The 22,389-nt window shown below is 41.2% G+C and overlaps 1 protein-coding gene across 1 annotated transcript in view; it reads right to left on the bottom strand.

The window, feature by feature from the left end:
- Positions 1-16,308: 16,308 nt before the first annotated feature.
- The window catches only part of SLC9A3R2 (SLC9A3 regulator 2), a 902,658-nt gene continuing 896,577 nt past the window's right edge, over positions 16,309-22,389 (bottom strand). Inside the window, exon 7 of the mRNA XM_044089185.1 lies at positions 16,309-16,767. Within this exon, the coding sequence (XP_043945120.1) occupies positions 16,612-16,767 (156 nt within the window). The 3' untranslated portion in view covers positions 16,309-16,611. The remainder of the gene's footprint in view (positions 16,768-22,389) is intronic.

The raw sequence follows: 22,389 nt of genomic DNA, 5'->3' as shown, positions 1-22,389 counted from the left end.
ATCAATAGAATCCTGAACAAAAAATACAGCTCAAGTAGCCACCACTCTAGTGGAATTACCTCTAGGCTTTGTGAGCAAAGAAGTTCCTTCTAGGCAGGATGCAAAGATACAAGTGGAAAGTGGAAAGGGTCCCTTTGGGAACAGGCTTACAAAGTCTTGCTTTGGAAAAGGTGACAAAAGGCTGGTTAGATTTCTGAACTTTTTAGTTCTGTCCAGATTGGATGTTCACAGACAACTTATTCTAGCAATGCAGCAAATATTTTTCCTTGCTACTGAAATTTGGAAATAAAACCCAATAAATGAATGGTCTGATTCACATGAGAAGTGCTTGAAGCTCAGACATTCTTTTTGCCCTTGGAAGAAGCTCAAATGGAAAATTGCATCAATTTACTTGCACAAACTTTGAGTGGAAGGTTTTGCAGAGGAAGAAAGGATATGAATAACTCTTGGAGAGCTTGGAATCCCTGACCGTTATTAGAATTGTAGGAACCATGCAGTTATCTTGAAGCAGTGGTTTGTGTGAGGTAATCCTGAAGGATAAGAAATCAAATCCAAACACAGTCCAGAATCCAGGGTGGGTTTGGGAAACCAAACTTGGTTGGGCCAAGAAAGAAGAACTGAGCTGCTGGTGGTTTGTGAACCTGGAAAATGTGAGATCCTGTAAATGAAGAAAATTTAGTTTTGATAATGGTAGTTTGACTGTTTGAGTGAGCTAGCCAAATGGCAACCAATAAACTCCAGTATTTGAACTAGTTCTAGGCTGGATTTCTGATAATTCACTGTTATGCCCAAGGACAGATACAGGTGGAGGAAGGAATCTCAGGTCTTGATCAGTGACACCCTTGTGGAAGCATTCAGGCATCAGTCATCTAGGTAGGGGAAGACCTGGAAACAATGCAGCTTGAGCCAGGCTGCCACAACTGCTATGCTTTTGGTGAACACCCAGGAAGCTGTGTAGGGCAGAGCCTGAAACTGATAAAGACTGGCTCCTAGATGAAAGTGCAGAAACCTCATGGAATACCTCGCTATTCTTTATGTGATGGTGGGCATCCTTGAAATCTATCGAGTACATTCAGAGGCCTTTCCTCAGTAGAGGTAGAATGGACTGCACAGTGATCATCTGGAATTTATGTTTGACAAATTGGTTCAACTTGCTGAGATCTAAAATTACTTTGGTACTAAAAAGAATCTCAAATACACTCCATATCCTCATTGGTGTGGGGGACCTCTTGGATGAGTCTGTGATGAGCAGTTTTTGTATTTCCCTTTGCTGGTGGGGTGGCACATTGGGAAAGGATTTTTAGGAGTCCCTCAGAGTGAACAAAAAGTGAATTGTATAACTTCTGTACATGACTCCCAGCAATCACGTGTTTGACATGATAGCCTCCCAAGCTTTTGGGTAGAGGGTCAAATGAACCCCGACTGCCTCCAGGGTATGGCAGTTGGGGGGTTCCTATTACGTTATCAAAGTTCTGAAACTTCGAACACCATAACCCTTAAGTTCAAAGTGTCAGAACTTCGACATCGTTAAAAAAGAAAATAAAAACAAAAGACAAAAAATAAACTATTCCTTTTCCGCACAGTATTGCGATCTCGGAGTTGGTATATTTAAAGAGCGGGGTGTGTGGGGGGTGCAGGGGGGCTTGGCCCCCTGTTTGCAACAGTTCGGTAGGTTTTAGGGTTTCTGTTTTTTTTCTTTTTTTACGTTCTAATTCCTGAAACTTCGAACATCTGAGTTCAATGTTCTCAGGTTCGAAGTTTCAGGGATTCGACAACGCAATAGGTACCCGGCAGTTGGGCAACCCTTCAGGGCACTGAAAGGGTCTCCTCAAGAAAGTCCCATGGAAACCTTGGTTCTATGGACTGCTACTACCCCATGGGTGGCATCCACTGTAGCTGCACCCCTCCCCAAGAGGGAACCCTCATTAGGAGCATCCTGGAAAGGTTGCTACACAATGAAAAAAGAGATGCTTTCCAACCTTCTGATTCCTAGAGAACGACCTCTGAGGAGAAGAGAAGTGAACTCCAATGGCAGCATCTTTCCATCCTGCTATCTCCTAGTCAGTGTCTCTCTGACCTTTTGGCCAAACAGGGAAGAACCATAAAGTGGAGCATTAACAAAGAACATCTTGAAGCAATACGCAAAGTTGTATAACTGCTTCCATGCATGCATAAAGTCTATACCAGTGCCTAATGCATGGAACATCCCATTGAGAGCAATGGATAACAGTCACATGCAGATGTTAAATATAGATTGAATCCTAGACAACTGAGCCACCAGGGTCTTCTGAGCATCTGGTGGCTGCTGAGTCTTAATGACCTCTGACACTTCAGAGATAAGGTCCCATTGAAGTCTTGTCAAACAGGCAAGATCGCTCGGGTAAAGGTGGCTGAAGTGTGTGTACTTTTCCAAATGATTTGAAGCCCAAGACTCTCTGTTGGGTGGATGGGCAGGACTCTCTTTGGAGATGTCCTTTTTTGTGGCTGATACAAGGTTTGTCTTTGCAATAAACCTGAATTTTATCAGGTTTCCTTGGTATTGGTTCACTACACTGGGTTCTCTCCAAGCCATCCAAGACACCAGGTCCTCAAGGGTATCTAGAGGGGGAATCTACCCAGGATGTGGATGGGACTAAGCTGAAGGCCTCCAGAAACACTGACTTTGGTGAATGGGCTTCAGTGGTCCACCCTCTATATTGTTTCAATAATGAAGTAAATAGCCAAAGTAGTCATCTTTGTGGGAGGATTTGGGAGACTCCTGCCCTTCATCGAGGTTGGTATCCTTGGTGAGGGTTTTCCTCTCAAGAATCCAAGTGCTTCCCCTTGCACTTACTCTTCCCATGCACCTCCCAAGGTGGAGAAGAGGGAGAAGACATAGAAGAGGTAAGGACCCTGGATGCAAGGGAGCTTGGAAACCTAAAGATGTGGGTTGTCCTGGAGCTGACTCATACAAAATGAGAAACAGACATAAATCTGATGTAGCTTCCAAAGCCCACATCTCTGAATGAGAAAGGATCCTTTCCACAATGTCAAAAGCAAAAGCTGAGCCTGGATTGCCAGATCCAGTTCTCCTTGGATCCAAAGATCCAAGCGAGACACTTGTGCCAACTTGAACAGCTTCAATGTTGAGACTGGAGCCTAGCTATCAACAGTTAATGTGCCCAGAGGTAGAGATGACTCCAAAACCCAGAAGGTCAATCCAACCCTGGGGCCCCCGCTCTGACAGAGCCAGAGATGAGAATACCAAGGACCGAACTGGCACCCGAAGTATCCTAGCCATTGACACTGCCACGGTTAAGACAGCTTAGTTGGACCCAACAAGCCCAGAACCAAAGGAATCTATGGGAGGAACAGCAACACTGGGACCCTAAACTTCAGGCCTCAGAACCAAGGAGGCAGGGATGATTCCTAGTTGCATCTGGGCCTGAAGAAAGGATTCCATCAGTTGCTGCAGATCTGATGGCTTGAAGCTGCTGACCAACCTAGAAGATTTAGAAGATGAAGCCACCTAGGGTGGCTTGGATGACCTCCTAGTGGTCCATGGATCTCGAGTAGATCTGGATTGATGAGAGTCAGACCAGAGGGGGAAGATCATGGAGAAAACTCTGCTAGTGTAACTGGGCAGAAAGGAGAATAGAGCTTGTCCGAAGAGATGAAAGGTTCCTTGGACAGAAAGGGTTTGGGAATGATTAGGGTATGGAAGTTGAATAACTCCAAGACCAAAATTTCTGTAAAGTGGGGTCAAATTGGCACTGAAGGAAGGGGTCAGAGCCAGAAGCTCCAAAGGGCGTATTTGCCTTCATCTCAGATTGGCCCTAAGTAGACAAGCAAGTTCAGCTCCTTGACCCTAGATCTTTCCTTCTCCCATTTTTATTGATTCTTGCTGGGGGAGGATGAAGAAGTATGTGTATGATAGCTTAAGAGATTGTAGTATTAACATTCAAGACAATGAACAGTATGTCTTCCTTAAGCTACATTGATTATCTCAAAGTTCTCTTTTTCTGTTTCCTACAAACTCTTGTGAGGGGACCTCTGTCTGGCCTATACAGCCTTAAAGGATCCAGTCATGTGACCTCCAGCACATCCACAAAACAATCACCACCATAGACATCTACTTAAGATCTAAATTTCAACAGAAAAATAAACAGGACCAGCTGGCAAGATAGACATCTGTCGCAGAGAATCCCCTATAATGAAACTGACTTCCTTTGGCTTTAAAACAAAGCAAATCCCTGGCCCTCTTTAGGTGTAACCTGGATGAATGGATGGGCAATTGCAAACACACTTGGTCTGTCTCCCCAAACTTTTATTGAAAGGGGTTGCAATTGGGTATTAAAACTAAATGGACTACGCATCTGCCTCTCAAGTCGTCACTAAAGTGGGTTGTAACTGAGTATTATTTGTGTCTGTGGGTATTCAGTATTTGAGACCTTGAGGCTAGGCTGCAAATGTTCCACTGAATTAATAGCCTTGTATTAACCTACAAACTTAAAGACTCCAGAAGGGAGTACAGATAGTGTGACAGTGTGGTAACATAATGAATCATTGAACAGAGTTCAGTAAAACTTTACACTTTATGCTGAAATACAAGTTTATTATAATCAATGTACAATATAAACATTTTTTACAATATGAGTGATAAACCAAAAGATCTCCAAGTAAAGGGTACATACACATTTGAGGTGAGTACAGCCTAATGTACACACAAGTACAGAATTTTCTTAAGTGCTGAGATTATTTACATTCATTGAGATGTTAAGTTGATATATATATGTACATTAATAGTAGATTACAAAATAACATGTTTTAACCCGGAGATGTCAGAACTCCATGGATTAAGCAGTATGGTAAACAGTTTTATCTGAGGAACCTGCTGAACACTCAGAGTTAACATTCATTTGTATTCCTAAAGTAGAATTTAATTTAGCCACTGGAAATCAAACCACATTTTTTTCTTACTCTGGGTGTTTAACTGGTTTTATTCAGAGTGCCTGTAATGCTTGCTGCTTGTACAGGATGACAATGCCCAGGGTTGTCTAATCTGCAGACATGGGTACTTCGACTGACAGAACCTAACAAACCACTTGTTAAGCAGACAGTTGTTCACTCAGACTTTTCTGAGAAATATCTCATTTCACATTTTCAGCATTATGATCTCAAATTACCTAGTTTTCTGTTTTAAACAAACATTAATGCAAGCTAGTGAAGTATCTAAATCAGCTGCAGATTAATCTGTTTACATTGTTAAAAAATTAATAACATTCGGTTTAGTAAGTGTTAAAAAAGTATAATGTAAACATTTGCAAATGACAGTCGTGGGAGACTTAGGTGAACTATGGAATGCATTAAATACCATAACTGACACATGTCACAGAATAACTGCTGCTTCATATCAAGAATGCTTCATTGGCAAAACTAAGTTTGTAGCTACTCTGTCACACTGACTGAACTGCATAACTATCCACTTTAAGTGACAGACTGCATCTTTAAGCAACAGCTATTATCAAACTGCCTTAGCTTTCCATAATTTATTACTGTTATTAATGACATTATTAGACATGTCAAGTATTTCTGTTCAGTGGCTACTAAACTGTCTAATTCTTTCACAGATCACTTAACAGTAGTTCCAACAAATCAACAAAGACCTGACTTACATATTCAAACAGTTCAGGTTGCAGTTCTTGGTTTCATCTTAGCCTTACTGCATCTGTCACTTGCACTGGTGCTCATGTTTTTCCTTACATACACTTATTAATGGTATGACAGGTCAAAAGTAGTTATCGTCCCTTTATATGCAGCCCTAATTACACCAGCTATTAAGTACACTGCCCCTTTCAGGGTGTACCTTTCTAGACATATTAAGCAACTGGAAAGGCCACAGATGTTGGCCTAATGTTCCTGAGCTACCAGGGAAGGCTTGACGCACTAGCTATTTACTCTCTTTTTTTACAGACACTTGTAGGATGATCAGTGCCTTGCATTTTGTACCATTAGGGAACCCATCCTTCTTAAATTCATATTTACAAGTCAAATAACTCCACTGATACCAGAACTATGGACTTAACTCTCTCCCAGCATATAAATAAAAAATACAGGACAGATAATTTATTACTCAATGCCTCCTCCAACCTCTGGAACAGACTCCCCCAGCAAGTGAAACAAAGTGCCACCTTAGTATCCTTTTGGATGGGTACTCATAAATTTAATCGGGGACTGATCTGCTTTGCCCTTCTTAAAAAGGGAGGCACAGTATAAAGGTGGGTACTGGAAAGGCATAAATTGTCTTATGACTCAATTACTTTGTATTTTCTATGATCCACCCAAAAAATGCATTCTGATAATGCACAAGCGTAAAAGAAATCAAGTGAATAGCCCTTGCAAAATACATGCAGTGGCAGTACCACAAACAGCAATGGAAAATTCCTTTGAGGACCATCTTGACCCTATGTTCATTAATGGCTCTGATCCTGAACCCCTTTCACATATCGAGCAAACAGAATCCAGCTGCAATGCACCCAAGCAATACACTCTTCAAATGTGGACCCTATGATGGCAACTTGTGCCTGAAGGCCATGCACTTCTTAAAGCTCTTAACCATGCTAACAGTCAGACAAGAAATCTCAATACCACAATGCTAACAAAGATAATATAACAAATAACTAGCCTAGGGGAAAAAAACTAAGTATGCCAAAAAGTTGGGAAGTCCAAATGGATGACAGTGTGGGGGGGACTAACTACTATCTACTTAATCACAAAGGTAACAAAAAATAGAATGCTAGGGTAAAGGATGGCAAAAATCTCACCAAAAATGCATTACGCTGGGTACCAATACAGAAAACGCTGAGTGGAGCCAAGATCGAGCTGGTAACTGGAATGGCAGCAAACTAGATTTGGGGATTAGGGCAAGGAGCAGGGAACTGTGAGTAAGAGAGACGGAGCCAAGGAAGTCGAAGATTTTGGGATTGGACGACGTCAGATCGGAGTTGGTTCCCACAGGTTGAAGCCAGACTGCGCAGAAAATATTGAATGTAATGGTAGTATGATGAAGGATAACAGGTCAGACCTTTGAGAACTGGATCTAGAGAACTACACAAATCTTACGTGTAACAGGCTAGATGGCTGAGGAGGTATCTATGTTTTCATGTTCAAAAGAATTGGATAACGCATAACACAACTTTCTGAGCAATCAACAACTGAGTGGGAAAGCTAGCTTAGCAGTTCTACTAACAAGTGGAGTAATGAGCCCAGACAGAGCTCCCCCTTCCAAAACTGAGCAATCACAGATTTCAGAGAAAAAGAAAAAAACACAGGTTGCTTGCAAGGTAGTGAAAGAAAAACTGCATCTTACTTCAGTTTTTTACCCCCAAAAGTTATTTTTTCCATAAAACTAACACCTACATGTGGTTTAGTGGTAAGAAACTCCTTGGTACCATTTTGTTTTCATTTTTGCTCATTTCTTTGCCATATATCATGACTATTCTAGCATTTTCCCCTATACAAATCTCAACACATTGTTTATGAAAGGAATTCTTTTTCAGCCTGCACTACCTAGACTAAACAGCAGAGATTCAGTTTTCACAGTTGCATCACACAGTTTTACATCTTGAGACTGTGGGCAGGGGTGGAGTTACTCAGAAATGGTTAGCACCATTGTGTAGTTATAATTACCAGCAGCATCCTAGCTACAAGTAATAGGATACAGATGGCATCTGAAATAATTATGCATTTACTTCAGGTATATCCATAGCCCCAGTTATGTGCAGCTGGGACAGAATTAAAAACACTGGCTCATGGAAATTAGCACTGCCCAACAACAGGACTAGTCATCTTTGAATATATCTTAGTGTCTTGCTGATCCCAGTAAAGTGCTATAAACAGATAAAGTGAAATTGTTTTTCACAAAATGGTTTCTTGGTGAAATCTTTCTGTGAAGAACATGAACAAGTTGTACTGCCAACACTACATAAACGCAAATAAACTTTGGCCAGTGAATATTGCATTTGTGCATTCAGTTGCAAAGTCAAGCTTAGTATCAAGCCTATGACAGTTGCCATTTGGCTTACTAGCTTTTTGAAATGACAATTTTCAGTTACCTACTAGGCCATGCCTTTTAAAGCTTCCCCACTCATGGTTGACTATAAACTATATGAGGTTTTCAGTTCAAGTGCACTTCTCAGTTACAAATTACTAATTGCAGTTTCCCAGTTAAGATTCACTGCCAATGCAGTTTCTGTTAAAGCATTGACAGCAGTTTGAAATTTTGGGAGGCTTTTCATTTTTTTTGCAGTTGTGTGACTGTGGAGTTGGTGTCTCCCCATAAAAAAATTAGGATCTGATGATCATGAGGAGGTGGTTTAAATTGCTGAATTGGATGAACAGAGCTTAATGGACTAGTAGCTCCGTAAGAGGACCTACTTACTTAGCATAGTCTGTTGGTAAGTAGTATAAATAATACTAAAAACTAAACAATTTATAAATAAAAATCTGAACATTATGTTTCACTAGGAGGATGTGGGGAGAATAAGATGTAGAATGAACGAAAGTTCAATGTAATCAGTTAGAAAAGTTGTGTTAAAAATGCTGTTAGGAGTGGGTTATGTGGTCAGTGATGATGGCGAACAAGGTTCCCTGTGAAATTGTATGTTCTATAAATAGAGGATGATTGCCCCAAATAAATGCCCAGAGGAAGTAATACTGAAGGAGAAGGAATCTCCACCTCCTTTTTTGTCATATGCAAGAAGACATGAATTGCTGAGCAAACAGGAGGGATGACAAAGAAAGTTGAGAGTCATGAAAAAGAAGGGATAGGACAGATGGCACCTGATGAAAGCAGAATACAAGAGGCACAAAAAGAGGTGGAGCACTAGGGATCTTATATGACCAAACAAAGGCACCCACATCATGTAGATGTAACAGTATCTCACTGTCAAAAATCTAGAGACTAGGCAGACATGTACATAATTTTAATAGTGGGGTTAATAGGGGTGTGTTTCGAGTTTGTGAAAAAGGTAGGTGGACAGTATTGTGTAAAACCTTGAATGTAATGGGGGACCAGACACGAAACATCTAGGAGAGTAAATTCAGTAAAATATAATAGCAAAATAAAGATCTTATCCTGGAATGCAAATCGCCTACTGGATACAAAAAGGGTTCTCTCAATACATCTGGAGTGGCAAATTCAACATTTTAATGCAACAAGAAATGCATCTAACTCAGCACGAAAATGAAAGATGTATTCCTAGGATGTACTGGTCCAGATAAAATGCCAATATGATTGAAGGAAGGAAAAGGGGGTTCATGGTTCTAATCGAGCATGGATCTCCGCTAGAAATTGAAGAGCATCAGGTAGATATGATGGGATGACATGTGCTGCTATGATGCAATTGAGGGACCAAAAGGATTACACTGGGAGGAAAATATCTCACACCAAAGACCCCCCCCCCAAGGAGGAAATGAGAGATGTAGTTAATGACACTGTAAGTTTTCAGCAAGGCATACTAATGTAGTGACCCCCATGACTGATGTGAGTGGTGGTCCTAGGGCCAAGGAAGTCACTAACAAAGTTAAGTATCTAAACCAACTGTGTAGACTCTAATAATGGAAAGACATGGATTGCGAAAGGGAACAGGCAGGACTATACATAATATGCAAAAAGGTGCAGTCATTGGTAAAGGGTGGACAGATTTTGCATCACGGGTGAACATAACTACTTCATTAAGGAAATGCAAACACATTCTAGGTTGTTATCTGACCTTGCACCAATTAAAAGTGTAGTTGAAATAAAAAGCCTCAGCAGCTGGTGCTATGACATCCCCACTTTCACCTCCTTTGTTGTTTCTTTGATCCATTTCCACTAACTGGTATACCATTGAAAAATGATTTTAAAGATGCTGCCTCAGTCAGTGGAAATGGCCCCATCAAACCAGTGAATTAGGTGAAAGAAGATGATGTGGAGATGCTACAGAACCAACACCAGCTACAGAGACTTGTCATTTTAATAAAGAAATGTGATAAATTTGTTACATTTGGCATTTCTTCTTCTTCTTCTTCTAGCGGACTGCTCTTGTCATCCTAATTACGGAATATTGATTCATTGTTGACATAAGAATATATATTTACGGTGGAGGTTGCCTTTACAATGAATCAACTAAAGAAATGGTGTCCACCGCTCTTTTTTCTTCTCTACCTCTCTACAGCTGACTATCAGTTGCAACCAGCTTAGCATTCCCCAAACTCAACCTGACCCACATTTGACGTCAGTGAGGTGGTAGAGCATCACTCAGGGAACTTCACCTTGAGCCAAAGTGAGAGCTGTCCAAAGGGTGCTGTCATTCAGGCGGTAATGAGGATTCTTTGTGATCTTACTTGCATCCCAGCAATGACAGCATTTTTGATTTACCTAATCCCACTCCATGGGTGGGGAGAATGTGTAAGCCAAATCACAGCTGTGACCCCACAATGCCCTCCCCTTTTCAAATATTTGCTTCCACACCCTTGCTCTGAAGGTTGCCACTTAATGGTGGCTTGTGAGCCTCCAAGCCACTGTATGGACAGTGGTGTAATGTATGTGGTTGGCTCCATCCCCAGGATGGGCCCATCTATCCTCCATGCCAGTCACACTCTGGTTGCCTGTGCCATATTCTAGGCTTTATCCCCAGATACCAAAACAGCTTTTTATTTAAATTCTAGAGTCACACTCTGGTTGCCTGTGCCATATTCCAGGCTTTACCCCTATACACCAAAACAGCTTTTTATTTAAATTCTAGCACATATCACTGCACAAAATATACAAATTAGTTTTCAAAAATATATATGGAAAAAGGGGGCTGATGATGATGACATGCGTGGCTATGCCCTCAAGGTAGTTGGAGAATACAATTAAATTTAATTTAGTAACAGTTAACAGGAAAATGGGAGTACTTGTGGGTATATTCTACAATGCAAACACATTCATTTGTTTAAGGTTATCATGTCACCAAATGATGCTTTGAAGACCATTTGTCTGAGACCATCTGACTGAAAGGAGTGCTATTGAAAAACACCCACAAACTAAACCAGTAGTGTGTGTGTGTGTGTGTGTGTGTGTGTGTGTGTGTGTGTGTGTGTGTGTATGTATGTATTTACCATTATATGACTAAAAAAAAAACACCCATCATGTCTAGCAAAATCATCTTGGTGTCCTTCCACAATAGATGCAAAATCCCTAAAGTCACCATTTTGAACCTGGTACACTGGATGTGTTTGCTGAAGTCCAAGCAGGGTTGGAAACCTTCCATTATCTTTGGAACAACAAAAAGGATGGGATAGAACCTTTTGTTTCTATCTCGAGAAAAAATGTGCTCTCTGGTTCTTTGAAAAGGAGCTCTATGGCAATCACCTGGCCTACTAGTAAAGTTTTTTCTTAGAAGCAGAGTAACTAGCTGTTAAGATGAAGATACTGGAGCCCATGCCCAGAACCCACTAGTCTGGTTATGGTTCTTCAAGCTTAGATACACTATAATGAACTGTCCTTGAACAGTTTTTCAGAGCCAGGGAACGAATGCAGTACCTACAGACTCTGTCCCTGGAGATTTCACTGTTGTATCTGATGAGGCAAACACTGTCTAATGCTTGATAAAAGTCCTCATACCTTGATGGGTGTTTTGAGAGAAAAAATGTGTGCATAACAGAGGAATACAGGGAGGGGTGTTAGAGAGACCCTGCATTATGTCAAAATATACTTCATCTTTTGATCTGGTAAGTGTGCCTACAGAGGATCTCAAACCAGAAGGGGACATCCAGAATGGCCTGCATCAGGTGAGTTTGTACCCCATTATTTGCTGCAGACTCATTTACAAGCCATAACAGCAGTGCAGTCTAATTTACAGAGGATTGTGGAAAAGTTCACTGAGGAAGGTATCACAAGGAGCTTTTCCAAAGACTCCGTGATTGCCAAGTTATGCAGCTCCATCATCCTCTCCAGAGCCTGTGACAGAAGAAAGGACTGAACTGGGACTGGTAAGGCAGACAGTTAATAGGTGCATAACCCAAAATAGCAGAGAATGCTCTCTTGCTCATTCTTCAGAACCTGGTAGCAGTGGAACTGTATTAAGGTCTCTGAACCATGAGGTATCACACAAGAAATTGCAGTGGGATGCTTGGTCAATATGTCACTCCACTTTTGGAGGGAGGCGTTATAGTATATATCTCCACCATCTGAGATGCAGAAGAAGCTGAATGCAGGTTCTGCTACCAGAATACATAAATGGCTTGCTTCAGGATATGTATGAGGGGGATTGACTCAAGGTGTAGCACTCTGCTACTCCCTCCCCCAAATATTAGTTTAGCATTTTTTAGAAGGTGGCAAGGTGCTACAGGTCATGCAGAAAGATAACCTCGAGAGCCTGAGAATTTTTCCCAAGGCTAAATCACCAGGAAGTGAAGAACGACAGGACAACCCATTTGTTATGACTGCAGATGCATCCATGAAGGACATCAGTGATGTTATCATCATCATACTCTCCTTTGCAGGGGGATATGGAGTGACAGCTAGAATATTCCCATATCCCTATGCTATAAGAATAATCATCTCAAAGTAATTTTGTTTACCTAACATGCAAAGTGACAAGCAAATAAGTGCTGGGCTATTGCATCTCTCCACACTGAAATCATCCTTGTGAGGCTTTGCAAATGCATCAGACCACATTCTTTAAGTGAAGTGACGTCTGTGAAGACAATGCCTTGTTTGTGTCTTTCGGCTTTTCCGGTTAGGGGTCGCCACAGCGGAACTCCGGTCCGCTAATGATTGGTTGTTGATATTTACGTGCCGAGTTACCAGCCCTGACGCACAACCTTCAACAAAGGTACGCCCATTCATGCATGTCTCCACGTAGACGACGCTCTAATTGAGAATAGAACTGGACAGCATCTTACTGTGAGGTGAAAACGCTACTGCAGCACCACCACAGCGGGCTGTGAAGACAAAGCCTAACATACAATAATCAGTGCTTCCATGTTTAATTAAAGGGAGTGGTGTTACTATGGGACTCCATGGTGCAGCAGGACCGATGAAAGTTTCCCTGTTCTTGCCTACAACCGTTCTTCAATTCAGAGTGGTGGGGTAATTGAGAATATTAGACTCTTTAAGCCTGAGTTCAACCAACAAGCTTTTGTGAGGAATAAAAAGCTGGTTGCCTGGAGCTGGTCAGTCACAGTTATGCTCAAGTGTAGAAAGGTCTACTGATTCTGTGAGATGCAGCCCTAGAAGATGTTTATTGGGATACACACCTCCTGTTCCTCTTGTATTTGACTGAAGATGGAAGCAAACTTGACCCTCGCTAGCAAAGTGTCAACAGCCCACACAAAATAATCTTAAGGCCACTGCAGGGCTTGACTTTGTGATAGGAGGCTTTGTCTGAAGTTGAACCTCCAAATCCTTTGCCTACTCCCATCTGAGTGACTCTTCTACTAGTTCTCACCTTGACCATCATTTAAAGCTACCATCTCCCTTGATGTAAAATCAGGCTCAAGCTTAAGTCTTCTTTTGCAGGGGGGTGGACTGATGCACTGGGCACTTATGAGAGTTTCTGACATCAAGCACCACTACAAGACATTAAAGAGTACTGTTTAGGTGCTTCCTATCTTGTGATCTTATCATTGCAGGAACTATCAGGTTTCTGACACCTGGGAACCTTCCAATGACATACATCAAGTTCAAGATATGAACTGTGCAGATGGCAGAAAAATAATATGGACTGGACACATCCCTGCCATATAGTAGGTATTTTCAGCAAATATCCATAATGTGAAGAAATACCATAGTTTCGCACAGGTTTGCGCATTCATGGTCTGTGAGGTTTCAATAACTGCAAAACTGAGACCTTCTCAACATAAGACAGTTAAAGTGCCTGATGTGACCTCCCCAACACAAAAACAGAATTCCAAAGTAGTTCCTCCAGCAAATGCTACTGCAGGTGTCTGCTGATGAACAAACATGCTTCACATCATAACCTAGAAATCGGTGTTTCTTACAGGGCAAAAGAGTGCTCAATAAAGTGGCAACAGTTTGCTTACTGTTCTTACTGAGAATAACAAGAGAAAAGTCCCTAGGATTCAGAATGACCTTAAGTGGGAAGCTATAACACCAGTGTTTTTTCCCTTACAGTTGTTATTGTGTCTTTCGGCTTTTCGGTTAGGGGTTACCACAGCGGAACTCCGGTCCGCTAATGATTGGCAGTAGATTTTTACGTGCCGAGTTGCCGGCCCTGACGCACAACCTTCAATGAAGGTATGCCCATTCACGCATGTCTCCACACAGAAGACGCTCTAGCTGAGACTCGAACAGGACAACGTCTTACTGTGAGGTGACAATGCTACTGCAGCACCACCACCGCAGTTTGTTTTTTTCCCTCACAATTACACTTTCTAATTCACAGACCACCCTAATGTTGAGGTTTCCTGCTAGTGGGAGCATCACAATAGAGGGCATCCCCTAGGCTGAGCTGCATGCTTATGGGCAATCTGTGGGACTGCTAATGCTAATTAGCCTTGTGGTCTTCCTGAAAGTGCCCATGGCTCCAGATTCATGCTCCCAGGTGATTTAGAGAGTCTCTCAGCTGAATAAATTTTCACAGGTAAAGGAAAAAAAAATAATGTTGTCAAAAGACAGTAGTCACCCATTCATTTCAATGGATGAAGTTGCAGTGTAGCTAAGCTGCAGGTAAGGTCAGTAAACACATGGGGATTGGGGTTTGTAAGTGAGTGTGTGTGTATATGTAGGGGCATGAATGAAGCCAAAGCTAGATGGTTGGGAGTGTGTGTGCATCTGCCTAAGTGGTTACTCTAGGAGGTGGGGAATCAAAAGCCTGGATATGTGTATGTGTGATCAGGCATGTGCGTGAATGAGCGAATGTGTCCATATATCCGATCAGCTGTGCGTGGGCTTGTTTGATGTTGGGTAAATATGAAAACTCTGTATCACAATAGGAGGATGTCTTTAGTAATGCTATGCATGGGCTGGTAGGTACACCACCAACACCACATATCTGACAGTGCTAGTGTTAAAATGTGAGTCAGAGGTATGCGAATGAGATGATGATGAGGTCTTTCTCAGCATGGCCATAAGCTGTCTTTGAAATGTATCTTTTCATGGTCATGTAAATTGACCTTTCTGCCTTAGGCAATTTATACTAGCAAAGATAATCTTTCTTTATCCTAGGGTCTACTAATAAAACAAAGGTTAAAGCCATGGAAAGCAGGTAACACAGCCTTAAGGACTACTGCAAAAGATAGCATTTAGGACAAAACTCAATGTACCATGCCTTGTATATATCTAATAACAGTAATTTTTAGAAGCTGGTCTAAATGGGTGGATAGATGAGGAAAACGTACAGAAAGCTGGATATTCCTTTTCCTTGGTTCAGATTTTGTTTTTTTTTCTCCCCTGTAAAGTTCCACACAACATTAGAAATCTAGGAAATAAAGTAGAAGTCTATCTTCTATCTATAAATCTCGCATGTAGAATCACCCATCCTTCGTTAGAATCTGTATTGCTTGGATAATCACTAATTACAGTTGTGGTTGTTTAAGCAAGTGTTGTCCAGAAGTCATATCCACCAAAATGCTGATTCTCCCCATCACCAAATTACACACCTCTTAAAACAAATCTTCCTTTATACCACATATTTGTTAAAAATATCCCTGCTCCTCTGACCTCTTTTAAAACTATGCTATAGTCCTGTCTATTTACTGCAAGCAGGTCTAGACGTTCTTGCAGACATTTTTAATGCAAATCACAGAGATCACAAGACTGAGTGCACACTATTCTAAACATCTTGTTTTATTGCAGTATGCAAGCCTGCCTACACCTGCCTTTTTAAATTACAATATAGCTCTGAAAATGCAATTACGCAGACAAAGGGCAAATGCATTTTTCACACAGAAAAACAAGTACTTGGCTTTCTCTGATGGCCGGCAAATTCACAACAAGCAAAACTGCTTTTTCAGTACATTTTAAATAAAAGTGTATGCTTTCAGCACTTGAGTTTCAGCAATGTGCTTGACACCTCAGTGACGTTATTCATATCGGTGTCAATTACAGCAGTTTGCTTGCTTGTTTTTTTTGTAGCAATCAGCCCTGAATTATGCCATCTGCAGTGGTTTTCTAGGCCCTGTAAACTGTTAACTCCGCATTCAAAAGTTAAAGTGCCAGTAGAAACAGATAGCTGTATAAAATGTTACAGTGGCTATAGCCCTTGACAACATGCACCACCATTTCTGTAAATTGGAAAGAAACATCAGTACAATGTCTCATTATAGAAAAAGAAAATATTAGAATAATAAGGCTTTTAATGTTCATTACATTCATAAACAGATGTCTCTGCAAATAACGTGGTTGAAGCCATTATAGTAAAAATAATAGCAAATATATCATTTCATTACATTATATAAACAGAAAATTAGTTTGAAATAACACACAAAAAAAACTTTGGTCACATTGTTATCTGTATGTAACATAAGCATCTTGCCTGGTTATCAAAAATAAAATTGAGAAAACATTTACTTTCAGTGTTGTGCTTTCTTTGAAATGTAAATGTGGTTTCATTGAAATGTAGTTTTTGACCAACACAAGTTTTAGAAGTTGCTGAAAATTTCATGCTTCTTATTCCAGTCCATTGCAGGGGCTCTTTTGTTTGCACGTTTTGCACGGGCTTTCTCTTTGGCTTCTGCTGCTGTTGGACTCAGATTCAAACCTGTTTCTGTTAAAACATCCTTACTGGTTCCAGTGCTCTGTTAAAAAAAAAAAAAAAAGTTTACATACAGGACTGGAAAATTTGAACAGTTAATACACTAGTCTCAATTTTTCAGTTCTGTCAGTAAGAAAGTAAAGAAAAGTATTTTATAAACGATGAACACTTGAACTGTTTGCATATGCTAGGTCTTTTACATCAAAAACAAATGTTTCAAGGCCTTGTCGTATTCTGCCATGTTCTCAGTGGGCCCATCTTCATCTGTCAATCCTTTAGATAAGAAGGAAAAAAACAGAGGTATAAGCTAGGACAGAAGGAGAGGACATGGACTTTTCTTCATTCTCACTGGCTTGAAGTGACTATCTTTGGTATGTCACTTTCACAATCCCTGGACTAGCAGTCTGTTTCCCTTTAGGGGGGCCACTATGGTGGAGGACCAGAGCACGTCAGATCAGACCAAGGAAGTGTATAAAGTTTTCTTTGTTGCTCGAATCAAGGATGGCAGGAAATAGCCCTGTACTACTATTACAGTGGAAGAATGAGAGGTCCTACCAGGGTTTAAAATGGAGGGCTCCACAATATGAAGATCTGTCAGCCTTAGTCATGCCCCTGATCTCCTTTGGGCAGACATCCCACTAAAGAAAACCCCAAGTAACAGACATCACCCACGCCCACCTTCCAAGAAAGATGCTAATCAAGATGATTCGTTTAACTTAGCCTAAGGCCTACTTAAGGCCCTGCCAGCCCTTCAGCCTGTTCAGATTCCTCCAGTCCAACCCCCTTCCCTGGTCACCTGTTAAAAGGTAAAAAAACTTCTTCATAAGAAGAAGATAAGCCACAAGATCCAGGATCAGGAAGATTTAGTCGAATGTTCTCAGATATCTACCCTGCTGGGTTTGAATCAGATGCTAAAGATACTTCTGCAGAAATTTCATTTGGAGAAACTGTGTTCAACATGATAGAATTCTTTATGTGGGAGGATACAGAGGCTTCAGATACCCAGAAAAGATATTAAATGCAACACATGGAAGCCCACAATCCTATAGCCATCCCCCCAGTGTTGGGGAGTCCAGAAGGATGCCTTTGCATAGCTTCTCATGCACTAGATTACCAATTTTGCTGCCTCCAAGATACTTAACAGGTATTATAGGATGGACTGTGTAAGAATCCAGTTGGGGACCCGGTAGTAATCACATTAGATCCAGAGAAAACAGCAAATATTTTTCCAGCCCCCACTCACTCCACAATGACAGAGAGATGTACCCTGGATAACTTTGCTAAGAAGGTCTACACCTCAAGCACTCTTTCCTTTAGGCCAGTAATTACCAGATTCATATAACAATGTTCTTACCAGTCCTACTTGATCAGATGGGGCAGAAAAATGGGAGAAGTATCTGACACTGACCTTAGGTACAAGTTATTAGAACTGCTCCAAACTGTCAGCCAAGTAGCTAAACATTCCTTTCAATGTGACTATAATGCTGTGGATGCATCTTCCACGGCTGCTGCCACTGGATCAATGACCAGGAGACAATTCCTGGTTAAAGCTCCAGCCTCTGACTGAGGATGTCAAAGCCTTGTTGATCAATACCATTCTAGACAAACAGTAACTGTTTGGAAGCCCAATTGCTGAAGTGTTTAAAAATGGATTGTAGTAAAGCACCCCCCCCAATCCCAAGTTTGAGAGAAATTACTCTTCAAAGCTGGGCTCCTTCTCCAGGAAGCAGAAGCAGGTCCAAGCAACATAAAGTAAGAAAGAGTTGTTTAAGGAAATATGGCAAGGGGACTACAGTATTAGAGAAGGCCAGGAGGACGTCAAGGGTCTTCTAATTTCTCCCCGGGCCTACGCTGAAAACGGGCTCTGTGGAACCTAGTCGGACTTTCCCGGTCAACAAATGTTAAATAAATAAATAAATAAATAAAATAAATAATACCAAGAACCATTTCTGACTATCTTGCTTTTTACTATTAACTGGGATGGCAGAGGGATGACAACAGACACTACCCAATATGGTGGACCTGCTGCCTCATGCATTCCAGCCTGGAGATCTTGAGGCTGGCAGTTTGGATAATAGGGTATTAATGCCTCTCTGGTACCAGTACATTGAAAACGTACTCACAAATTTTAAAGACTTCAGGATATTTACTGCAAGAAGTCCTATCTACAAGTGGAAAATGTTTTCCTCTTCATGTTAGAAAAGAGAACAGGCTCTCAGGAAAGCAGGGGGATAGCCATGATTCTACAACACCTGAGGGACCTGCTTAAATCTGAACTTGTTTACATTTTCATTAAGGTATACCTTTAAGCAGCTTCAGTCTGTCTGCCTTGGGATCCACACATCTTAAAAAAAAAAAAAAAAAAAAAAAAAAAGCGTATCCAGACTCCATTTGAGTCCGTAGCTAACACTTCTCCAAAATTATTCTCCTGGAAGGCAGGCCTTCTACTAACCATTACCTCAGTCATGAGGGTATTGGAGCTAGTAAAAATCAAGAAGAGCTGCAGGATAAAAAGTCGACATAGTTCAAACCATGCCACAAATAAAGAACGAACTCGACCACTGAGGCTGACTAAAATAATTACTATTTTAATACAAAACAATACCTTTTTACATATTGTGTGTTACTGTTTTGTATTAAAATAGTAATTGTTTTATTCAGCCTCAGTGATAGTTTGTTCTTTATTTATTTAGGGTAATGAAGCTGCAGGCAGTAATGTGTGTCCTGCCTACTCTAGTTTTCTATAGTGGCAGGATCAGCCTGGAAACTAACCCCTCATTTATGTAATCTAAAAATTCACTCTCAACCAGACCATAAAATTACCAGCCTTCTTCTCCTCCCAGAGAAGACAGGGGAAATAATTCTGCACTCTTTGGATAAACACAGACATCTCAGAATTTACCTGGATAGGACTAAGGGCTTCACGTAAACCAATCAGTTGTTCATCTCCTTTGCTGAGAAAAAGAAATGCTAGTTAGCAACCAAATCCATTCTGCCATTGCACTCATTTTTGCTTCTACAGCACGGGCCACAGTATACCTAGTCCTGTGAAAGCTAACTCTACCAAAGTAATTGCCACAACAGCTTTTATGCAAGGAGTGGATGCCAAGTCCATCCTACAAGGCAGCCTCCTGGTCCTCAATCCACACCTTCGCCAAACACTACTAGTTGGACACTCTTTCCAGGACTAGAACTGGATTGGCCAAGGCTGTCCTCCACGGCATTCTTTGCAATGCCCTAAAAACAACTTCCACCATGCAGACTGTCGAAGCTCCATGGGTGATCCCAGAAGTAATGAATACTGCACCTGTGGTCTAATAAAGAACACAGTACAATTGTGCAGATGACTTATCATAATAGTAGATGTTCAAATAGATCACTGTTGCAGTACCTATTCCTACATATGGTTCCTCCACCTCTTTCCACTTGGGTTGGCGTGGGGCCCCTTACTTTCCCTTTGCTTTAGCTTCTCGTTCCTTCTACCTCTTCCTTTGACTAGGATAGGATTCTAAACCTAGATGAGGCCCTAACTCAGTCAGTTCCTTCCCCACTCATGTTCCCACAACCTAGAATCTGACAGGAACCTATCACATTGTTCATTGCCTTTTTCTAGGGATATCTAACTTAAGGTTGCAGACGTAGAGTCTCCTCATGCTTCGTTGGTGGTGAACTGTAAACTGGTTTGTACGGTCAGTAATGAGCTGTGTCTACCTGAAAATTCAAAATGATCTGTTCCTAAATGAAACAGGAACACTATGCTAGGTATACAACTATGTTACTGCTGATTCCGATGAAAATTTGTAGATAAATAGTCCTACATTGTGTTGTGTGCTTACTTGTACTGTCTGGTCTTTCCAGCCAAGACTGTAAATGAAAAGGGCCCTTGGACCACTTTACCTACCTGGTAAACAAATGCTAAATAAAATATACAACTGCACTTTCTCTGATTTCACTGATACATCAGAGCATTATGGATTGCAAAGACTGGCAGTATGTGAATATGTACACACCCATTTCTACAGATTCCTATTTATATGTATAAATGACACAAAGCCTGTATTAATTACACCATGATTATTCTTCAGCAGTATTTTCTGAAGAGTACTTAATGACACAAAAAATTCATAGTGGTGGCAGCAGCATCACAGATGTCTGAAGTGCAACAAAAATATAGTTTGTCCCTGCATGCCACTGCCCATGTCCTTATGACTAATACTGTTCAGTGGCAACTGTCACTGCAATACACAGAGCATCTACCATCTTGTTTGTATGCTGTAAGTTGCACTGCGCACCCCCCCAACCATCTAAAACTGTTAAGTCTGTAAATAACAGTCTTATTTTATCACATGATCTATAAAGAGAAATTTTTTGAGACATTCTTGGTTAGATTCATCCTTTCCACCACTCGTGATTCAACAAAATGTCAGGAAATTCCACAGTACTCTGTTATTTGTGTGGGCCTGTTCTGATACGACATGCAAGCTTGCTCATCTCTCATGCCCACCTGCCTGCAAATCAACAATGAAAAATTACATCCACACACACAACAACATATACATACTCACCTGACTTGCAGAGAATTACAGCAGCTGGTTAGAGAAGACACCTATACAAAGAAGTCTGTAGGAAAAGCAATGACCCATAAAACAGCTTCTTTATTACAGACCAAGTGATATAGTAAGACAATATCTGTTATACCAAACAGTGAGGATCCTCCTTGAAGGTCCCTATGATCACAAACAGTAAAACTGCAGGTGCACACGCATCCGAGTATCAGGCTACATCCTGCAGTATTGACTTTTTAAGGGAAGACTGCCCCCCAAAGTTTTAGACATTAACTCTTGGTGAACCTGCACACCAATGACTATAAAGTTTTAGACATTAACTCTTGGTGAACCTGCACACCAATGACTATGTGGCAGAAGTGCAAATCTCTACATTCAGAATGTGTGATGGTCTTAGATGCAGAAAAAAAGGGTCTATGAAAGGCTGGAGGAGATGGTCCACCACTCTGTAATCTGACAAGGGTCTGATACAAAAGATCCATGAAAACATGGTGATTTTGCAGCTACTGAAATCTTCCTTAGAAGTGTAAATGGCATCAGGTAGACTATGGCAGCCATTACACCAAGAAGACACTCTGGCGTCCAGGCCTTGGCCTTGTCTTTCTACCTCATCTAGTCAGGTAAAGCACATCTTTGGGGTACTCTATAAAGGCAGGAATAATCAATGCTACAGGTTGTCAAGCTTCCCAACAGTGGTCAGAGTTCACTCAACATATTTCATGTACTTCACCAGCTTGCTGAACAGGGACAAGCCAGGCTTGTGAGACCATTACCTGGTCAACCATCAGGTTGCTCCTTTTTGCTTTACCCTCCTTTTTGCTTTATCCCTATCCCCAGTCTCCACTTGGTGAATGGCATGCTTCACAGTGCCAACCCTTTGAGACACGTTTTTACAGATTCTGGCTACAACAGCATGCACTGCTTGGCAAGGACCACACACTCAGTTTATCATCAGATGGGGGTACCCTCTGTCCTGCCATGACAGACCATATAATCTCCCCAAGACGAAGAGGCATTATCCACTTCACTCCTAGCCTGCTCCAGCCCTAAGCTACTATTCAAATACAGTTCATTCGGGTTGTGATCACAGCTTCAATCTG

This window comes from Protopterus annectens, chromosome 12.part0 (assembly GCF_019279795.1).
Source record: "Protopterus annectens isolate FY-2018-M chromosome 12.part0, PAN1.0, whole genome shotgun sequence".
In the NCBI taxonomy this organism is placed as follows: Eukaryota; Metazoa; Chordata; order Ceratodontiformes; family Protopteridae; genus Protopterus; species Protopterus annectens.
The sequence above is the reverse complement of the archived record's forward strand: the minus strand, read 5'-3'. Positions and strand labels throughout refer to the sequence as shown.